The sequence below is a fragment of the Xenopus laevis genome, chromosome 8S, assembly GCF_017654675.1.
Source record: "Xenopus laevis strain J_2021 chromosome 8S, Xenopus_laevis_v10.1, whole genome shotgun sequence".
NCBI lineage: Eukaryota > Metazoa > Chordata > Amphibia > Anura > Pipidae > Xenopus > Xenopus laevis.
Genome location: NC_054386.1, coordinates 37,715,906 through 37,737,346, shown reverse-complemented (window position 1 = coordinate 37,737,346; position 21,441 = coordinate 37,715,906). Strand labels below are relative to the sequence as shown.

Genomic DNA, 21,441 nt, shown 5'->3' with positions numbered 1-21,441 from the left:
GTATATTTTTTCCAAATTCATGACTTTGCAAATTTCCTATGGGTCAGGCTATTATAACTCCAAAACACTGGTCAGCAGGGAGTGTCACTGCCCTGGGCCCACTCCCTAAGTGGCGACCGGGATTAATGCGGCCAGAATGTGCTGAAACCCAGCCGGCCCTGTAGCACCACAGGGCTCTTGGTTTAAGATTGGTGGTCTGGTTTTAAGGTAGGTTCCTATTCCTAAAGTTTTAGCAAAACCATAAAATGATTGTGCTGTGAAGTGCAGTAATTGTATTTATGGCACTGCTAATAATGAAACTGGAAGGTTTTGTTGGCTCTTCAGACTTGTTGGAGTGCCGACAATCAACTAGCGCCACTGGGTAGGTTTCTGTACACGCACAGGGATACAGTTCTATTGGGTGACATTGAGATGCCTTTGGATGGAAAGCTTTTATAATTATAATGATCTGCAGAAAGAATTTCTGTGCTGTTGTCCTCGGATTCCTCCAGAAGGACAGATGTAATACATTCCCCCAGGTAAAGAAAGGTGAGTCTGTAACACAAGTGGATTTTGCAGACGCACTGACCCACTTACTGATAACCCTGTGCTCCTGGGGAGATATTCACTCAGTTTGGGCTAAGTAGTGGCAAATGGGCAATGTAATGGCTGGAGAAGAAAGTGGTTGGGACTCTGAGTCTCAAAATAATCAGCCCAAACAGCTTTCATACATTTACAGCTGTCAAGCTTTGATATACACACATTCCCACATTTACATCCTTTTCCCTTAAAACCATCATCATTTCCCTTAAAAACACAATTTCTTTCTTTTTTATAGGTTTTGAATTATTTGCTTTACTTGGCTCTTTCCAGCTTTTAAATGGGGGCCACTGGCCCAATCTAAAAAATTGTTATTGCTGCTTTTTATTGATCCTCTTTTTATTGAGGTCCTATTTGTATTCAAGTCTCTTATTCAGATCAATGTGTGGTTGCTAGGGTAATTTGGGCCCTAGCAACCAGATGGCTGAAATTGCAAACTGGAGAGCTGTTGAATAAAAAGCTAAATAACTCAAAAGTCACAAATAATAAAAAATTAAAACAAACTGCAAATATCACTCTCCACATCATATTAAAAATTAATTTAATGACGACCAACCCTTTTAAATGTTGATTAGCTTTGTTAAACTTCTAGTACCACAGTTAAAAGCTCCTGCACATTTTGCCTTACTATATACACACACACACTATCCCAAACTTGCAGCATCTACCTCTGCCCATATTACAAACAAAGCCCTGCTTTATACTCCTTGAAAACAGTTCTGGTATCACAAATAGAAAAATGGAGATGGGAAGGGGGCAAGCAATAAGGAAGAGTGAGACAGCTCCACCTACAGACAAAACTGACCTCCATGACATCCAGCAGCCAGAGGAGACGCTCCTGAAAGGAAAGAAGAGACAGTCATACTGTACAGTGCTACATTATGGTACCTCAGAGTGATAGAAAACACAGTCATCAATTGGTGGCACATAGTTGGTAGGCAGTTGGCATTTGCAGGATAAAGTGCCAGAGGGCTTCATACAAGTCCATTATGGTTTAGGCTCTAAATCTATTGGCCCTTGAGCAGTGCCATTTCCTATGGACATAATGGAACCAACAGACTATGTTACTATGTTGGAGGGTGCCTTTGTTCTAGTTGTATGCTGCTCTTGCATTGGTGGTTGACACTTGAAACAGGGACTGCAGCAGAGGGCTCGAAGTGCCAAGAAATAAGGCTCAATCCATCATGTTTTTTGCACTGTGCACCCTGGCCTATGAGTGCCTACAGATGGGGGTCTTTGCGCTTCAAAATGGCACAAGGAGAGCCTGTGTTCATCAACACTGTTTTTATGAGGGGTGAGAGGGGTAGGGCCTTACTACTTGCTGCTTAGTAGAACTCTGTCTATTTGCTTTATATATAAACTGCATTATACATCCATGGACAACCCTGGATACCAGACATTCCAGATTCCACTGTACATGGGGAAGGAAGTCATCATCATTATTTTATTTATGTAGTGCCAACATGTGATACAGCACTGCACAGAGTTAGTTTCTCATTCACTACCCAAGTAGGCCTCCAAAGATTGTCACTTGTGGCAGAATGGGCACTGTAGGGATGAATAGTGAGTTTGGGTTGGTACTTCTGTTTGTGTGTGGATACTTCTGACACAGGGGTTGGAGCGCATGGATGCATCATGTGGAAGGGTGCTTGTGGCAGAATGGTAGGTTTTACAGATCTTACTGTGCTGGAACTATGGGAGGGTACAGGGGACACTGAATGGATACTCCATGTTGGAGGGTACTGGGGGTGGTACATGAATGCTCAATGTGGGAGGGTACATGTGGCCCAGTGGGTGCTATACAGAGGCTCTTTGTGAGTTAGATATTAGGCTAGAGTGTAGGCTGTATAAAGGCTCTGTGTGGCTGTGTACTTGTGACCGTGGGGGCCATACTGTCGCTCTGTGTTGGTATGTCCTTGTGGAGTAGTGGATCTGTATAGAGGTTCTGGGGAGGGAACTTGGGACAGTGGGTACTTTTAGATGCTCTATGTGGATGGGTATCGAGATATAGTTGGAGCTGAATTGATGCTCTTTTTATGTAGGTATCGGTATTAGGGTGGCTACTGTATGAATGTTCTATATAGTGGCCACTATACAGAGACTTTGTCTGGACAGGTGCTTGTAACTAAGTGCTATTTGCTCTTTTTGAAGTTGAAAGGTGTGTGGGTTACTTATAGGGTAGGTTCTTTATGAATACTGAATCAGTGAAATGACATGAGTTCCCGGTGTTACACATATTACATATGGTTTGAGTACATAGGCGTATTTTAATTGGTAGTGCCCTTACCCTTGCGGTGCTTGCTGTACTGACAGTTTGGTGACTCTCTGAGGATGAGGTGCTTAATGTCTGGGACAGGACAGAAACTGTATCTCCAGATCGCTGACGCAACTTCATTGTCTCAATCTCTCTTTTCAGCACCAGATTATCAAATACAACCAGGTCCTGTGGTAAAATCTGGGACCGCAGCTCAGACAGCAGTGAAAACTGGGGGGAGGGGGGAATGATGCATGGGTTAATAAACAACACAAACAGTAAATTACTCCTCCCCTAGCTGACCCTAGATCTGGTTTCATTAATTACCACTATTGAACCTGTAACTGAGCTGTCAAATAGGGGAGCACTGACCCTGGCAGCCAAAATACTATTCATCTGAGAGGCTATAGTTACATTTTTATTCTTTCTTTTTATTTATTTTAATCATCGATCATTTCCTTCAGGCCCTCCTCTATATATCCAATCCAGAAATCAGACCACTGTCTGGTTGCCAGGGTAAATTGGATCACAGCAACCAGATTAATAAAAAGGTATCAGTATCCCTTTATTCTCCTCGCCTAATTCTTCCTTAATTACCTAAAATCCTTAACTTCACCTTTACCATCGCTGTTACCTTTGCCTGAGTGTTCAGTAGTTCAAACATGGCCATTATCAGGGCCTGGACTGAGATGTGATGGTCCTTATACTGCTGAAGGTAGTAGGACATGGTGCTTCTCTCAGGCTCCGTCAAGAGCAGTCGAGCTTTTTCCTCCAAGAGGACAAGAGTCTGGTTTCCCAGGCTGCTTAGCGTGACTTGTGACCCTGTTGGACCACGGTAGAACACAGGCTGCAAGACATGCCATCACAGGTAAAAGAGTCAGCTGCACTGCCATGCAGAATTACATACAAATGGAGCAAACTTTGTTTTAGCATCACATGAATTTAAATTAGTGAAAATGCATGTACTGTATTTAAATAAAGTGACATAGAAGGACAAAGAACACAATTAATGTTCCTCACCTTTACCGTGCTGTCAGATGAAGTATCCGAAAGGATTCTGTTGAGAAAGGCAGAATAAGTGTGAGACTGTGGTTGCAGTCTGTCCTCTTTTTGTTTATCCATCCATACTTCATACCAAGCTATAGCTATCCAGTTCTTACTACACTCTATTAGTCATCCATCCATCACCCTAAAGCAGGGTGTTACTGAGCTCCAGCACTATTTAACCATTTTTGGTTAGGGACTAGCTGTAGCAAAGTTGGAACTTAGATTAAGGGGGTCCCAGTGCAACCAAAACTTGTCTCCAAGCCAGGAATTCAAAACAATGCACCTTTGAGGCCACTGGGAGCAACATCTAAGGGGTTGGGGAGCAACATATAGTCTGGTTGGTTTTGTTGGATATTACAGTGACAGTGCTCTAGTGCTCTAGAAACTCTTGGCAGATATTCCATACAGTCAGAGGGAAGGATGGCATTGAGTAAAGTCAACAATAAGGAAGGGTGGGACTGGTTAAAGGACAGTGGGTTCTGGTTCATAGACAGAATAGGATGTCAAAGTGAAAATCCATGGTGATTGAGATTCGGTTGAATTGAGGGGAGCACCATAATAACCAACATGGGAGCTAAATTTAACATCATGGAAAATGATAGTACTTGATTCTCAAGTCCAACAGAAGATGAGTTTATCTGGTACTCACCCCAGGGCTGGTTGAGGATCTCCATTCCCTGTGTAGGAGCTCGTGAGCCACTGTGTTTCATCCACAATGGTACGAGCGTGTGGAATACGACCCACATCTCTAACAGTCATCATGAGGTGGCGGGAGGAGCGAAGAATTTGGACCGCCTCATCATGTGGGATGGAAAGGAAACTGCGACCATTGATATCCAGGATCTGGTCCCCTACCTGCAGGTAAAAAGATGATCATACTTCTGCAGTTACAAGTGAAGAACTTGAGGAATCATGACTAAATATTTGATTATGAATGGATTTTGGTGATCCCCAAAAGATTGACAAAACTGTGGAACAGGCCATATTTCTTTCTTACATTACTTGATTATTATTAGTGTTTCCATTATTTGAGCTAAACCAATTAAGCACTGAACTTTTCATTCAAAATTCTTTGCCTGTGCCACAATTTCTTCTGTGAAAAGATTTGTAAGCATGTGGAAGAGCACATGGCTTGGGTGGAACATTGTCTAACCTTAACGTATTACTTTATAGGCATATTGAAATGTGCTTATGATTGACTCCTATAAGCTGCTCAACATGATGGCCAGCTGTGCTGTATCAAAATGTTAAATGCAGACAGTAGTGAAAAAGTACAGTGAAGGGAAGAAAGCAAGTCAGGTAGAACATGTATGGGTCACAGGACATTTGGAGACAACAATTTTATGGAAGGTGGTTCATGGAAGGGTCTCAGGGTATATGGAGACACCTGGTTCATGTTGGAGATATTTGAAGACAATTAATTCATGTGAAGTGCATCATGTAAAGGTCTCAGGTATTTGTAGACAACTGCTTTATGTTAGGTACATAACAGAAGGTTCTTGGGATAATTGGAGGCAATTCATTTAAGTGAGGTACATCAGGGCTGTCCAACTGTCGGGCCCCCTTTATATGGCCCTCCACATTGTTCACATTATACTGCCCCCCATACCTGTGCCAATAGCCATCCATTATACTGCCCCCCCATACCTGTGCCAGTAGCCATCCATTATACTGCCCCCCCATACCTGTGCCAGTAGCCATTCATTATACTGCCCCCCATACCTGTACCAGCAAGCTCAGCAGCCATCCATCATACAGCCCTCCTGCAGCCATCATATTGCCCCCAATCTTTACCTGTGCCAGCAGCAGCCAAAAATAAATCTGATCACATCATATTGCCTTCAAGTATTTATGTACCTGTGCCAGCACCCAGCCCAGCAGCAACAGCAAACATATGGCCCCCGGCTCAAATTTGTATCTAGCTGTGCCAGCAGGAAGCTTCACACTTTCATAGTAATAGAAAGAATGTGTTCAGTTCAGTGCAACTGTGCAAGGCTGAGAGCAGCAAGCGGGAGCCACACCAAGCAGGCCGCCAGCTCTCTTCCACCCATTATTACTATTACTTGCTGGCAAGAGGGAGAAGGTGAAGGAGGGAGATTCCACCCGAATGAGTAACCATGATAACAAATTCTTAAATAAACACTTGAAAAAATGAAAAAAAAAAACCCGTCCTAGACAGCCGCCTACTTTGCCTACCCCTAGTTCCAGCCATGATCCCTGCAGTGAGCACTAAGCATTTGTTTTTTTGGTGTGCTATTAATGTGGGCATGGTCTTGCGGTAACATGGGTGTGGTTTAAAGTGGGTGTAGTCTAAAAACAGGGAGTGGCTAACACTGGCTTCCATTATCGGCACTCCACCATGTAGATTAGAAAAATTCCGTCCCTCTGTACCATATAAATTGGACAGCACTGAGGTATATCATGGAAGGGTCTCAGGATATATAGAGACAATTGGTTTGTGTAATGAATGGCATTTTGTGTATATATAAACAACTGCTTAATGTGAGGTTCATCATGGAAGAGTCTCAGCATATTTGGAGGCTATTCATTTAAGTGAGGTGCATCATTGACAGGTTTCAGGGAATTTGGAGACAATGGGTTCATGTGACGTGCCCCATGGAAGGGCCTCAGGGTATTTGAAGACAAGTGGTTCATGTGAGATGCATTATGGAAGGTTGTCAGGCAGGGTATTTATGGACAAGTTGGTTAAGTGTTTAGCAGCGGCTTTCTATCTCTATCTCTTCCTTTGAAACTGATTCTGGTGTCAGTAAATCAGGCATTACCTTTAGCCCAGTACTCTCAGCCTCTGATCCTTTATCCACACCAGTGATATAGATGCCAAGGGAATATTCAACTCCACCTCGGATTAACAACCCAAGGGAGCTCCCTTCTCCAAGTACCAGATTCACCTATCAAAGAAAAGAATTACAGAATTAGATCTGTGTATCCCATTACTACATCTCTCGGTCTTTCTTTAAGGGTAAAGCTTGCTCAGTCCAGAAGACCATAGTCCAACCAATTAGTAGCCTAACTGCAATGGACTGGTAAAAGCTAGCTGCTGGTTGGTTGCTATTGGTCTGACAGATTCCATTTAACTAAATGACAGACTGCATGGCTACTTTTTGGGCACTTAGTCAGTGGAAAATAGGAGGAGGCCAATAGCAACCAACCAGTAGCTAGCTCTTAGCTTCATGTCTAGGAGAAAAGAAATGGATCTTCAAGTCTGCATATAAACAGGATGGATTCAACGTGACACAAGATTTATGTTTGCCTTGTAGACCATATGGTGCCGGGATAATGTTATCTTTGTTTTTATCCCTATTGTTCTGAATAGAGGTGACTGTGTATTGTGGCTCTAGTTTCATTCCAGGGTCAGAGAATAAAATCAGGCATTTATTCAAATGATGATTATTGGCCTCAGTGTATAAAGACAATAATCTAATCCATTACTAATCAGAAAATAACATTCGCTGCCCACCGTTTTAAAAGCAAACGTCTGATGGTTGCTGTGGGTTACCAGACATGATGCAAACTCTAAAATATCATTACATTACCTTCTTCTTATCACCTTCTTGGAGTAGCTGAAGGTGACTTCTTTTCTCCTGCTCCATACCAACCAGTAAGGGGCTTTGGAGATGTGGGGGTCCCCTGGGCGGAGAAACACTTCGGCCATGTGAGTCCACCCAGGTGTAGATGTGGCTGGATGTGTGTCCCCCAGGGATCCGGCCTGATGATAGCACAGAAAGAACCAGCTTCTGTGAGCCCCTCAAAGCCTAAAAGAAGAAGAGAAGCTTAACTGGAATGCACTTAATGGAAAGGCTCATCTTCTGTAGGACCAGCTCTATACTCCATCTAGATGATCTACAATGTTCTCTCTTTCAGATCATCTCCAGTACACAGGGCAGTGCTGGTATATGAAAGTAATATAAATATTTTGGACAGCGCTTCCTTTTAACACCAAGCACTGTAAACAAGACAATTGTTTTTCACTCCCACTGAGCTATTGGTTCTGCCTCTGTGCTCCCTTTTTTTCCCTCGCTGTTTCTCTAACACCACGCAGCCCTGCAATATAATTCCTGAGCCAAACAAACATGAAATCATTGAAATGGAACATGTGAGGAATTGAGGCTGGGAGTGTAGACATGGCAGAGACAATAGTGATTTATGAATGGATAGAGATTCTGAATATTTTAGGGAAGATGGGGAAAATATATATGCTAATACTGGCATATTTGCCAAGGTTGCCATACAATTAAGTCTTTACCCACGTGGCGCAGATTGGGATTATCCAATCATTTGGCCCAGTTAAGACCTATCGGTGGAGGATCACATCAACATGCAGACATGAATAAAATTTTCAAACATACTTTAACGATAGCTAGCCAGTTTCTGCCCAAATATTGACCAGGCAGGACCTACTGATGGCCTCCATAAAGCAACCTACGTGTTCTGGAGGGGCTGAGTTAGCAGCTTTTATTTGCCTATATCTGGCCTACTGAATTGAAGAACAGAGAGAGACAATTTGGGTGACAGGGACACAGAATAGGAATTAGGTGGGAGAAGGAGACTTTATACTGACTGGAAAGGTAAACTATAAGACATAGGAGAGATGCCAATAAACAGTTGGATAGGAAGAGATGGCATATAATCTCGGCAGCAGTAAACATGCTACCATTATGGTAGTGGCACATGGGGTGATTTTGTGTGATTTGTAGCTCTGTGGAAAGAGTACAAAATAGTTCAAATTGCCCAGGATGGTGTTTTTTTTAAAGCAGAGGAGTGCTGGCCCAGAGTAGAATGACAAATGACTGAGGCGGTCAAATCTGTGACAACAGGAGATATATTACCGGAAATACCTGGTTTGTGAGCGAGAGACCGTAAGAGGTTGCTACGATTAGAACTCCAATCCATCACTACTAAAGGGGTCTGAAGATAGCACACAATGCATTTTTGGACATGAACTATTTCCCCCATTCGTGTACAGTAACTGACATGAATGTTATCCATAAGCAGGCTGGATTTCACCTGGAAAGTACTCATATATTCATTACTGTATTTTTAGATATTCTGCTTGGCCTTTAATTTGTGGTTTCTTGCATTTGTACCATGCACACATAGTCTGATACCAGCTAAACAAGGCTGCCTTGGGGGGGGGGGGCATGGCAAGCACCATTGCCTGTGTGCATCAGGGCAGGGAGAGGAATAGGGTTGCCTCCCATCTGGTTTTTTACCAGACAATTTGGTTTTCCTTGGGTCTGTCCAGTTTAGAACTAACTGCATGGGTTTCATCACTAAAAACAACCACCCCCTACATCACATCTCTACCCCAAACATCACAGCCCCTTCCCCATATCACTGCTCCACCCAACCAGGGTCAAATTTGGCAACCATGCACAGCAAGAGACAGTGGTACACATGGGAGAATGGAGACATTATTATTATATTTCACTGTAGTTGCTGTTCTCTAAATCTTTATTATTCGTTCCAATTAGACACTGCTATTGTACGCTGCAGCATGACACATTGAACCAATACAACATGTCTAGGTCCAAATAGGTGGTCCCCTTGCTCGATCATACATAAATGGTGATGATGATGATGATTATTATTACTATCACTATTAATACACTGTACATATTTATAAAGCGCCAAGTGCAAAAAGCTTTGTTGTACCTTCCACAGACATTGAGCTAGGATGGTAAAATACCTGTCAGGTGGCAACCCAACTAGAACATGGAGTTAAGGAGCCCTGAGCTTAATGCTTGCCTATGGCAGACAGTAGGGACAGGGCTGCCTTGGATCATCAGTATTGTACTCTGCACTTCATTCCCCAGACACATGTTCAGTGATTGGCCACTAAGAGAAGTGTAATTTTGCCCCCCCAGGGCATTGTTAAATAAGGCCCCTATGGTCATGCCCTATGATTGATTGTGGGGAGTACTGGGGGGCTCTGGAAATGGAACCAAGGCTGTATTATAGTAGTTCATGTAAAAATAAATGGTGCTTACTCCAACAGCACCCTGAGCAAACCCAACACAGCAGTTTTGCCCCAGTGCATGCATTTGCCAGTGTACAGATCCAAGCACTGAGATACAGTTTCTCTGACTGCAGGTGCATAAAAAACAAAAGTTCCCACTTAAAACCAACATAATGGGAAATAGCAAGTAAAGCAGAAGCCTCTGTATGTATGTGGCTCAAATAAGAATTTAAAACACAGAAACAAGGAAATAGACTAAAAAAGCAATGCCATTTAGATATTCTACAAGGAACTTGCAAGTAATTATCATTAATTATAAGAGCATTATTTCCCCAATGAACCAAGAGCTCCCCAGTTGTCTTGCTCAGCTCTAATATTCGTAGCAAACACATTAAATGCAGGCCAAGTGCTCACTAACGCGGAACAATTAAGAAGCAAGTTATAGGATAAAGAGATTTTTTTAATCTTACCCAGCAATAATTAAAGAAACAGTAACACCAAAAACTGAAATTGTTTTAAAGAATTGACAATATAATGCACTGTTGCCCTGTACTGGTAAAACTGATGTATTTGCTCCAGAAACACTACTATAATTTATATAAACAAGAGGCTGTGTAGCCATAGGGACAGCCATTAAAGGAGAAGGAAACCCCGTATAAACAAAACCCGTACCTAGAGGTGCCCGTACCCGTATTTTTTTAAAAAAACCTTGGTGGCAGGGGCTTATAGAGTATTAAAATAATACATTGGTGGCCAGGGGTTTGATAAAATAAAAAAAACACACATTGGCGTTCAGTCGAACTGAACTCGTGGCTTCTGGACTTCTGGCTCTTTTCATGGCTTTGGGTCTTTTCGCGGCTTCAGGACTTCAAGTTCGGCTCCTTTCGTGGCTTCGGGTCTTTAAGTTTTGCTGCTTTCATGACTTCAGGTCTTTTGTGGCTTCGGGACTTCAACTTCGGCTTCTTTCGGGACTACAGCAGATGCGGCATGGCTTCGGCGCAGTCAAGGGGGGCTTGGCTATTTCCAAAAGTACAGCACAGCCAGGCTCCCCTTTATGGCGGCCCTGTTTATGTATATATATAATTATATATATATATATATATATATATATATATATATATATATATATATATATATATATATCATTCTGCCCTTGTGCTCCACTGAATGTGCATTCATTCTGCCCTTATTCTCAGCTAGATGTATAGGCTTTCTGCACCACTACATGTCCAGGTAATCACTGTGCCATTATGTTTCACTTGACTCACAACTCTGCTCTAATTCCTGGGTATATGTGCATCTATCTATTAGGACTGGACTGTCTGGTCTCCAAGTGTATCCTTGCGGGAGGGCCGAATGGTCCCACTAGATCATTCTTATTTCCACCAAAGAGCAATAAAACACCTTTACTCTTTAGCATGTCTTATATCTAATCAGAATTCAGATTCTATGGTGGGTTCTAGGAAGTCCAGCCTCTCATTTACTCCACTAGATACCCAGCTTTCCCTCAGTTTACACTTTTGCTCCACTGAAGTAGGGCCACGATTAGTGAGATACTGGGGGGCTCCATGACAGAGGGGGTTGCTAAAAGGGAAAAGCATGATTTGCCCCTGTGCCCCACTAAGCTCTCTCTCACTTTGCCCTTGTACCCTGCTAGACACACAGTTACTGTATCTCTCACTTTTCCAGTGTTCTCCCCTACATAAACAGCATTTTCCAACTTTGCCCTTGCGCTCCACTAGATTCACAAACACTGTAGGTTGTTTTTTCTCTCTCTCTCTTCCTCTCTGTGTTATATTGCAAAACTCTTTAAAATGCTGCTTGCCTCATTGGCTGTGTTTCACCAGGGATTAATGGCCTTCCTCCGCAAGCACCCAGGCTCAGTCTGCTCCCTGCTCAGGATTAATCAAATAAGCAATCGTGACCAATTAATATGACAGAAAGACTTCAGTGCATCCTGCACATCTCTGATCCGATTACATTCTCAATGCAGACCATACTCAGCCTGGTGCCTAAGTGTATGTCACATATGATCAAACATATATCCCCAAAAACAGGGAGAATATTAGCTATGCAAACTCCCTATACCAATCTAATTGGAGAATGATACAGCCGACTCATTTAACTTATATACTGTAGGTATAAGTTAGCAATAAGTGCCATATAATCTCTTCCTTTCTCTGAAATAATATAATAGTTCTGAACTTACTGTAACTCTCTCTAGTGTTCTTTGGGTTGTTGATAAATCAGAAAGCAGAAATGTTGCAGCATTAATGTCATATTCATAAGAAAATATACCCTCTATGGGCACTTTATTTCTCAGTTAATGTTCAAAACATCTCGTTTAATTATTCTGCACAGCGAGGCTTACTTATCTGCATATTATGTGTTTATATAAGTAGGAGCCTGGATTCAGAGATGTCTTCTGAGAGAAGGGAAGGTAGATATTAAGCACGCTAGTACAGTAATGTGTCACATTGTCACCTACTGACAGCACAGCCAGTACGGCAGTACCAATAGAAACAGCTGAGATAATATCCTTTGGGAATCGAGCTGGGGTGTTTGATAACAGAAACAATATGGGTGAGATGTTGCCTATAGCAGTGGGAATGCTGCCAGGATAGCAGGCATAATAGCGAGAGATTTGTCCTATAGTAGGAGTGGGGCTAATAGTATCTGGGAAATGACTGTGGGATAGCAGGCATAGTAGGGAGAGATGGTGCTTATAGTAACAGTGGGATAATAGTCTCTGGGAAGGCACTGTGGAATAATAGGTATAGTAGAGAGAGATGGTGCCTATAGTAGCAGTGGGATAATAGTATCTGGGAAGGGACTGTAGCTGTGGGATAGCAGGTATAGTAGGGAGAGATGGTGTCTATAGTAACAGTTGGATAATAGTCTATGGGAAGGGACTGTGAATAGTAGGTATAGTAGAGAGAGATGGTGCCTATATAACAGTGGGATAATAGTATCTGGGGAGGGACTGTGGTTGTGGGATAGCAGGTATAGTAGGGAGAGATGGAGCCTATAGTAACAGTGGGATTATAGTCTCTGGGAAGGGAGTGTGGCTGTGGGATAGCAGGTGTAGTGGGAAGAGATGGTGTCTATAGTAACAGTGGGATAATAGTCTATGGGAAGGGAGTGTGGCTGTGGGATAGCAGGTGTAGTGGGAAGAGATGGTGTCTATAGTAACAGTGGGATAATAGTCTCTAGGAAGGGAGTGTGGCTGTGGGATAGCAGGTATAGTAGGGAGAGATGGTGCCTATAGTAGCAGTGGGATAGTAGTCTCTGGTAAGGGACTGTGGCTGTGGAATAGCAGGTATAGTAGGGAGAGATGGTACTTGCCAGGAAGGCGCGTAATCAAGTTGGATAGCAGTGCATTGGCACGAACAGTAACATTTGAAGGGATTGGGTAAACAGCTTTTCTTTCAAAAAAGTACCTATCAAAATAAATATACAAAGAGCAGTTGTGTTTATTTCCAGCTGTGATATGGTAATTTATAGAAGGTCACTCATGTCAATGAGCCTGAAGGGGAGTAGAATGATTGACTGTATATAATTATTGTAATAACCCAAGGCATGGAAATATCTAGAATGGATCAATCTGGAAGTAGATGCAATCAGTCCTGTACCTCTCCATGCTAACTATAGTGGCCTGAATAGACTCGAGCAGGCCATGCTGGAAGATGAAAAAGGACATTACAGCTAGCTAAAGCAAAGTTTATCTGTTCAGACGTGTGATTGGTGAGTATCTGAGCCCACCAGCTTCCAGACGTGCCCACTTGCTATGATACAGATATGCACATACAATCCAAAGCCCATGTTAAAGGGAAATACACTAATGTTTAGCAAGGTTTATATCCCTTAATGTTCACTTTACTTGCCCTTTATTTTTAGCCGTAGGAAGATACTAAGGTATAGATGATGGTGGGCCCATACCATACTCTAATCTCTACTATTAAGGGTTAATGGAATGGTGACCAAAAGCAACTAGATAGCAATTTTATTGTAGACTTGTAGACTTTTTTATTGTAGACTGAAAAGACCAAAGGAAAATCTTATTTGAGGTCTTTTCATCTATAATATCATGAAAGTTAATACAAAGGTGAACATCCCTTTAAAGCAAGCTGGGAGCATCAGTGTTCAGTAAAATATTTTTTCAGCCCTTCAGTGCCAACATAAATGGAATATAATGGACACTTATGGAACCTTTACAGTATTAAAGGTTGCAAGGTTTCTATTTAAAGGTGGCAACGGCCACAGTTATCATAATGAATAGCATTTGTAAGATTAGAGACCAATTTTCTTATTTTAGACTGGCTGAAAAATGATTATAGAGAGCAGAAGAAGGCAGGATTTGGCCTGTAGAACACAAAAAATGAATTGTCAGTGTGCAGTGTCCACAGCTAGAAATATAGAAATGACATAGTGGGGCTGTCAGTTTGATTTAAAATAAACCTACTTGGAGCCCCCCAAGCAGCACAATAGAAGAAGTCTTTACTTCTGCTCCATTGTATACAGGTTCTGCCCCCACCCAAAACAAAATTTTGATTTATGGACCTTCCCAGACACCCACATGGCCCTGAGTGCCAATGTTAATGTATTGCCTCAGATATATTGGAGAAAATAATCCCAAGTGTGCACTTTGTGGCCTCAGGGTCCCCACACCCCCAATATTGTTATACCAACTAAGTGGGTACCCAAATCATCATTGTGCTAAGCATTCCCAGCATGCAAGTGGAAAACATTCCACCGTAACTATATTGATCTACTGGGTGGCTCTTCATCATCATCAGCCTCAGCGTCATTTTGAAGTGCTGTGGGGTGACCCTCAAGGACATTCTTTACTGCCGACTGTGCATGGATGTTAAATAGACAATGATAAAAGAAGATCAAGGCACACAGGCTATAGGGGTAACAGCCCCTCTACATTTATTGCTGAGAGTCTGGACACACAAGCTTTTTGGGACAAGAAGCACTTCCTCTGGTAATATCTTTTACCCATGACAACCTCCCTCTGTCATAGATGATTGCTGCAAGTCTGTAGGATATATAACAAACCCCATGGAAGACTGTGTCAAGTGAATAGAGTATACAAGAGTAGTACCTAGCTTGCTGATAAACTGAGTCTATTCATTATAGGGAAATCAATGTTAGCAGAACCACTGCCCTGCCAAGGGACTGCATTATGCTGTATGGCCTTCCTCTGTCTCCTGCAGAAAGTATTGGCAAGCCTAGGGAGCCCTACAGCCATCAAAGGATCTCCACTGTCCAGTGATTTATATCTATATAACAGCAATACATTGCAACACAGAGGGTAATGGCGGGCTTCAGGATAGAACTTAGTTAACATGTGGGGTGACAGAAATGACTATGTTATAATAAAGGCAACAGCACATCACAATATGTTTACAAGGATCAGTAAGAACCCAGGCCTGTACTACCATCTCCATAATAACAAAGAAAAACCTCCCTCAACTAATACACACAGGCAACCTGCAAATAAACATAAATAAAGGAGCTGTTACAAGTACACATCTAATACAGGAGTTGTGGTAAGAGCAGTACCTTTTGAAAGGGTTATCTGCCTACCTCTAGTGCAGCTTTGCTTGCTCCCGCTGCTCAACTCTAAACTTCTTCTCAACATGCCCTCCCCTCTGCACGACGTCATTGTGCATGCGCATGCACAGGGGGAGCGAGGTGGGCTGCCTAGGGCGCCTGATCAGCTTGGCCCACATTGTGTAAGAGAGCAACTATTATGGGGACAGTGGTAAGAGTGTGTCTAAAAGTACATAAAATATAGGAGCTATTGCAAGTACACATCTAATACAGGAGGTATGGTAAGAGAACTATATATAATAATGTAAAATCCTATACAGCACTACTGACAGCAGAGAGGGTAGGCATTTATTTCAAAAATAACGTTCAGAGAGCACCTAATATTGGAGTTATGGGGGCAAATTCACCAAGATTCGAAGTTGCGCCAGGTGCAACTTCGCCGCACTTCGCCGCACTTCGCCGCACTTCGCCAGGCGTATTTTCGCCAGCGCTCCGCAAATTCGCTAAAATCCGAAGCTGCGCACAGGGGTAGCGTAACTTTGCGAAGTTGCGCTAGCGTTAATTCGTCAAGCGAAGCGAAGTTTCGCTAGCGATGGTTCATTTGCATACGGCGCCAAATTCAAATTTCAATGGAGGAATACGTATCAGCACTACAAATGCCTAGAAAACCTTCAAAACATCAAATAAAAATTTTATTTTGCCCTACACATGTGCCCACTGTATAGGTAAGTTGCCATGAGTCAGGAAATGTAGGGGGGAAGGAGGGGAGCCCCAAAATTTTTTTCGATCTTTTTCAGCCTATCACCCATAATGTAGAAAATACGCCAGCGCTTTTTGGGACTTAGAAAAAATTTTGACTTTTTTTGAAGCAATCCCTTTCTACTCTATTGCGCTTCGCCTGGTCTGAGGTGGCGAAGGAAGTCTAGCGTAAAAGGTGGCGTAAAGAACAATGCGCATGTTAGTGAATTTGCGTAGTTTCGTTCGTTGCGCAAATTCGCCAGGCGTAAGGGTGCGAAGTTACACTAGCGAAATTACGCCAGCGTTCGTTAGTGAATTTGCGAAGTACCGAAAATGCCAAACGCTAGCGAATTAACGCTAGCGTTCGGCGCTTCGTTGCTTAGTGAATTTGCCCCATGGTGTCCAATGCTTATAACACATTTGCTTTAGAGAGCACAAATCTAACACACACACACGCACTTAAGGTACATATAATACTACAATGACGAATGCAGCCATTGAGGGAAGCTTACACTGCCTTTTCCATTCAGTACCATGGACAGCACTCTGTAGCCGCATCGCCTATTGATTGACACACTGGTTGGCGGCACCAAGCAGTCACAGTAAAGAGCCAATTCTATACACCTACAGATAAAATTTGACAAAATTATTAGATATCCTTGTACCATTGATATAGGCAGGCTCTGTGGTCTGGCATGTTTGGGAATTTCAGCTTCGAATGCACTTGGGTGATCAGTGTATTTTGCAGGGGCACTACTGACACGAGGAGAGTTGAGAAACTTTAAGAGATTAATTTCCAGCTATTAAACCGGAAATTCAACTCTTCTAGTGCAAAGAGCGATCTCTACATTAGCGATGCGCCCTCCTCCCCCCAGACCTGTGCAAGAACGGTAAGTGCTGGGGAGCGAGCGGGAGGCATCGCAGGAGTCGCCTCAGGCAGCAAGGGGCACAGAATCGCCCCTGGTATGGTGAACCAGAAGATCCAATCACTTGGACTGTTTGTCCAAACAAAGCTTACAAATGAAAGGTTGTCATGCCAGTCAGCCCACAGCCCACAACAAAAATATGTGATAGCGACCTTATATTCGAGGCCTCACTGGGTATACTTGCTATGGCAACCACTGTCTTTCCAATGGGTACACACATTTGTAGCCGTTGTGTTCTGCACATGCTCTGGTTCCCTGATAGTTGTGTATGCACAGAAATCGGTCTTGGTCTTTCTGTGGAGAGCAGCTTTATGGGATAAATGTGGTTCGACTAGACTGTGTTATTTTGGAAACTGAAGAAAATGGATGCAACGATAGGTAATTCAACAGCATTGTATTTTATTAAGGAGTTTCATATGAAACAAACAGTATCTTTGTTGGGCTCTCCTTGTCCTTTGAACAAATGTCCATTTGTGCTTTGCTTTTCATTGTCAATATAAAAAGGGAAAACAGAAGGGTATGCTGAATGTTTCCGCACTGGTATAACACCAATATCCAACAGAATGTATGTGACAGAATGTAAGGAGCAGAAATAGTTCCACTACCTGCTAGGCAGTAACGTGATAAAGAAAGCAGACACAGTAATTGCTGGGGGCAGAAATATACAGGAGCTGATGGCAAAGCTGGGCTTTGAGGTGAAGTGTAGCATGCACAATGTAGAAATATTAGGGGTCATTTTTATGAATAATGCAAAGGCCACAACCGAACATATTTTTGCACATTGCACCCTGTTGACTTTCTTGTACTGCTACTGGTCTCTGCGGTCAATGTTGGAGCATGGAGACCCGTGGCTTCCCCCGTGAATACAGTGCTGAGTGCAGGGGCGTAACTACAAAGGAAGCAGACCATGCAGCTGCAGGGGGGCCCGGGAGGTATAGGGGCTCCACGAGGCCCTAATTAATGAGCAATTTCAACATATATTGGTAAAACACGACAACCTCTGATTATGTTGGGGGCCCTAAAATTAATTAGCTGTGGGGCCAAGTGACATCTAGTTACCCCACTGGATGAGTGCGTTAGTTATCGATATATTGGTGAGAGGCAGATGGGGGGGAGCATGTAGGTGCCTTCTCTAACCTCCTAATGTGTGTCATTTGGAAGTGCAAGTTAGGAAGCGGCAGAAGGGACTCGGCCTTCTCTCCCCCATGTGCCAGATTGAAAAAGCAGAGTGCAGTTTACCTCAGGCAGTGTCGGACTGGCCCACCGGGATACCAGGAAAACTCCCGGTGGGCCCAGGTGTCAGGGGGCCCTTGTGCTGCTAAAGATTTGGCCTATTTCATGGCCATTTCATATTTCTTTGAGAACAAAGAGGCTAAATAGATGGAATAATAGATTATAGTATGTAAAGAATAGAGACTAGGAGAATAGAGTTTGAGTGAGGAGAATAATAATACTGAGAGTGGGCCCTTGGTCTATGGTTCTTTGGTGGGCCCCTGGTCTAAGGTTTCTGGGTGGGCCCCTGGTGTCCCAGTCCGACACTGACCTCAGCTGTTAAGTGCTCTTGTACCTCTTAGCGCTGTAGCACCTGCACCCATTAGTCATATAAATGAGCAGCCTTTAAGTAAGCAAAAGTAAAATATTACAATTCATTAACAAAGTGTTGGTTATCTTATTGCCAAGGGTTCCTTTTTGTAGAAATTACACAGGGTGACATTTACTCTACTGTCAGCTATTGGTGAGGCTTTGGATGAAGCACACATTTAGTATATGGGTGGCAAACAGGTTAGAGTCCATTTCAAATTTTAAATCAAACAAGAACTTACCTTCACTGCCTCTGCATGGGTTACTCTATCCAGCGGATGCCCATTCGCTTTAAGGATCTGATCTCCAACTCTCAATCCTTCTTGTTCTGCCAGAGAACCAGGTTCTACCAATGACACATAGATGCCAGTCCCATGCTCCACACCGCCGCGGATACTGAAACCCAGCCCCTCCTGGTTCCGGTTTCTCTTTAGTGTTACTTGGTGGACCTCTGTACGGTTTGCTCTGGGTGATGAGTTGCTGCATCCTGGGGGATAAGGGGCTCTGGGCCTTAAAGGTGTGCCAAGGACTGGGGAGTTAAAGGAAGGTGGTATTCCAGCTATAGGAGGGCTAAATGCAGGTTCAGATGCAGGTAGAGGAGTGCTGAAGGCAGGTGCTGTCCCTGGTACTGAGTTGCTGAATGCTGTAGCTGTTCCCGGCACTGAGTTACTAAACAGAGGAGCTGTGCCTGGGAGTTGGGTGCTGAATCCCAAAGCTGTATCAGAAAGGGCATTATTGTAACCAGAAGACCCCAAAGGCAAATCCTTTAGGTAGAGCCCCTCAGAGGTATACTGGTCAAACAAAAGTTGGTCAGAACGTGGGATGACCAAACGCAGCATGGGAAAAAGTTGCCTCTGGTCTTGGGGACGCAGTATAAGGCGCAAAGTCCTTACCAGGTCGTACACGTTCCTGCGGGAGTGGTAGAGGCGCAGACAGTGCAGAAGCTGCTCCCTCTCCTGGTCAGTTAAGAGTCGGTTTAGGGCTATGTGCAACCTGCGGACGTTCATAGATAAGACACGTCCAACGTCTGAGCTGATGGAGCCAGAAGATGAGGAATTAATGGAACCCCTAAAAGACTGGTTTATGGAGCCCCCTGGGGAGCGGTGAGCAGGTCCAGGCTCTGAATTCATTGCCCAAAGGCTGGAGAAGGTGCTAGGGTATCTTAGGGGCACCCTCTGGGGAGTATTGTCTTCTTCTCATGGGAGATCTGCACATGACAAATGCCTTCATCCAATGCTCTTCCCAAGTTGCCCTGACAATGAACAATTTAACACCACAGGTGAAAAGGTGCAGTAACCCAAAGGGACCATTTGCTTTAAAAATGAGCCCAAAAACCTCAGAACTTGATAGTCTCTTGAACACAACTGACAGTACCTTTTGAACGTGAGAATGTATGCCTTGTATATTGCTACCTACCACACCTGATACTCTAGTATAGCCTAAAGTCCTCTGTGTCTGATCTATGATGCCATCTCAAATGCCCCATGTCTTACCCCTCTAATGCTGTCTGCTGGCCCTCCCTTGCCCTGGTCATTCTCTCCTTTGCTGTCTGTCTCTTTTTCCCAATGCCTGTCTATTGTTGCTATTGTCAGAGCACTTCCTCCCTCATCACCTGGTTTCTTCCATTGTCAAGGTGATTCATCTGGTCTCCAGGTCCAGACAGTCTCATGCACAAACAGGGGATAGACATTCTCTTACTGTCTCTAGCAAGTCCCTCTGCTAGATACTGCTTCTCTTTTTAGAAGTCTCTCTGAATTCTAGCATGTCCCACTCTGGCATCTCTCTCTAATGAACTATCTCTATATTTCTCGCTACTATGTGGTCAAACAGGTGCCCCTCAGCCTGAGGCTGTCTCTTTGCATGCATGCGGCTAAACACTTTATCCGCAGAAGCTTCAACCCTTTATTTTCCTGACTTTCCTAGATACCTCTAGCCTTCTGTATGTCTTAGCCTGTCTCTTTTAAACAACACAGATATCTCTCAGTTGAACCAACACACACACACACATATATTGACTTGTACTTACCCCCCATTACTAAACATACTCTCAAGCCCTGAGTTCAGCTCTCACCCTACTAGGGATGAAAGTTCTCTGACTCCAATTTCATCCCCCGACCCCATGCAGGTTCCCCGGCTTCCCTTACCCAGGCTGGTGCCAGCAGTCACAGGTGTCTCTTACTGCATCTCAGTCTCTCCCGGATCTGACGTTCCCTTGAAATGTCAGTGTTGCCTAGAGACCAGGGAGACAACACTAATATACTCGGCGTTTAAGCCTAAGATTACAGTCTGTCCGGTGCATTGCTTTCTGCTGCCTTACACCCCTCTTAGTCCTGAACATAAAAGCTGATGCATGCACTGCTCTCTCATATGCACGGCTCCTCTCTGCACTGCGCTCACAGGCTAAGGGTATCCCCTTCTGCTGTACACTGGGCTTAACCCTGCACTGACAGGCTGCTACAGTAAATGGATCTCCCTCTGGGAAACAGTGCGTTTAACCCTGCACTGACAGGCTGCTACAGTAAATGTGTCTCCCTCTGGTGTACAGTGGAATTAACCCTGCACTGAAAGTGTGCTTAATGGAGCAGGGAAAATTCTTTTCTGAATGCACATAACAGATCAACAATAGCCATGTTTGTAAATCTTCTCTGGGTTCTGCCAAGATGCATGTCTCCAGGATATTACCCTATCATATGTACAGCACTTAACCCTGTGCTGAGAGGCTGCTAATGCATTACCGTATGATATATGTATAGCAATTAACCCTGCTCTGACAGGCCACT

The 21,441-nt window shown here is 43.5% G+C and overlaps 1 protein-coding gene across 5 annotated transcripts in view; it reads right to left on the bottom strand.

Moving 5' to 3' along the window:
• whrn.S (whirlin S homeolog) overlaps window positions 1-21,088 on the bottom strand; it is a 34,817-nt gene extending 13,729 nt beyond the window's left edge. The window contains exons 1-9 of one of the 5 annotated variants that reach the window (XM_041574846.1): window positions 20,806-21,088; window positions 18,904-19,913; window positions 7,435-7,653; window positions 6,664-6,789; window positions 4,530-4,735; window positions 3,854-3,890; window positions 3,468-3,680; window positions 2,867-3,064; window positions 1,385-1,417 (exon numbers count right to left, since the gene is read on the bottom strand). In XM_041574846.1, the coding sequence (XP_041430780.1) occupies window positions 1,385-1,417; window positions 2,867-3,064; window positions 3,468-3,680; window positions 3,854-3,890; window positions 4,530-4,735; window positions 6,664-6,789; window positions 7,435-7,653; window positions 18,904-19,791 (1,920 nt within the window). In that variant the 5' untranslated portion in view covers window positions 19,792-19,913; window positions 20,806-21,088. Of the gene's footprint in view, window positions 1-1,384; window positions 1,418-2,866; window positions 3,065-3,467; window positions 3,681-3,853; window positions 3,891-4,529; window positions 4,736-6,663; window positions 6,790-7,434; window positions 7,654-15,449; window positions 15,519-18,903; window positions 19,914-20,805 lie in introns of those variants that run through there. The other 4 variants (XM_041574845.1, XM_041574844.1, XM_041574843.1 and 1 more) reach the window with 4 other exon arrangements.
• Between the last annotated feature and the right edge of the window lie 353 nt (window positions 21,089-21,441).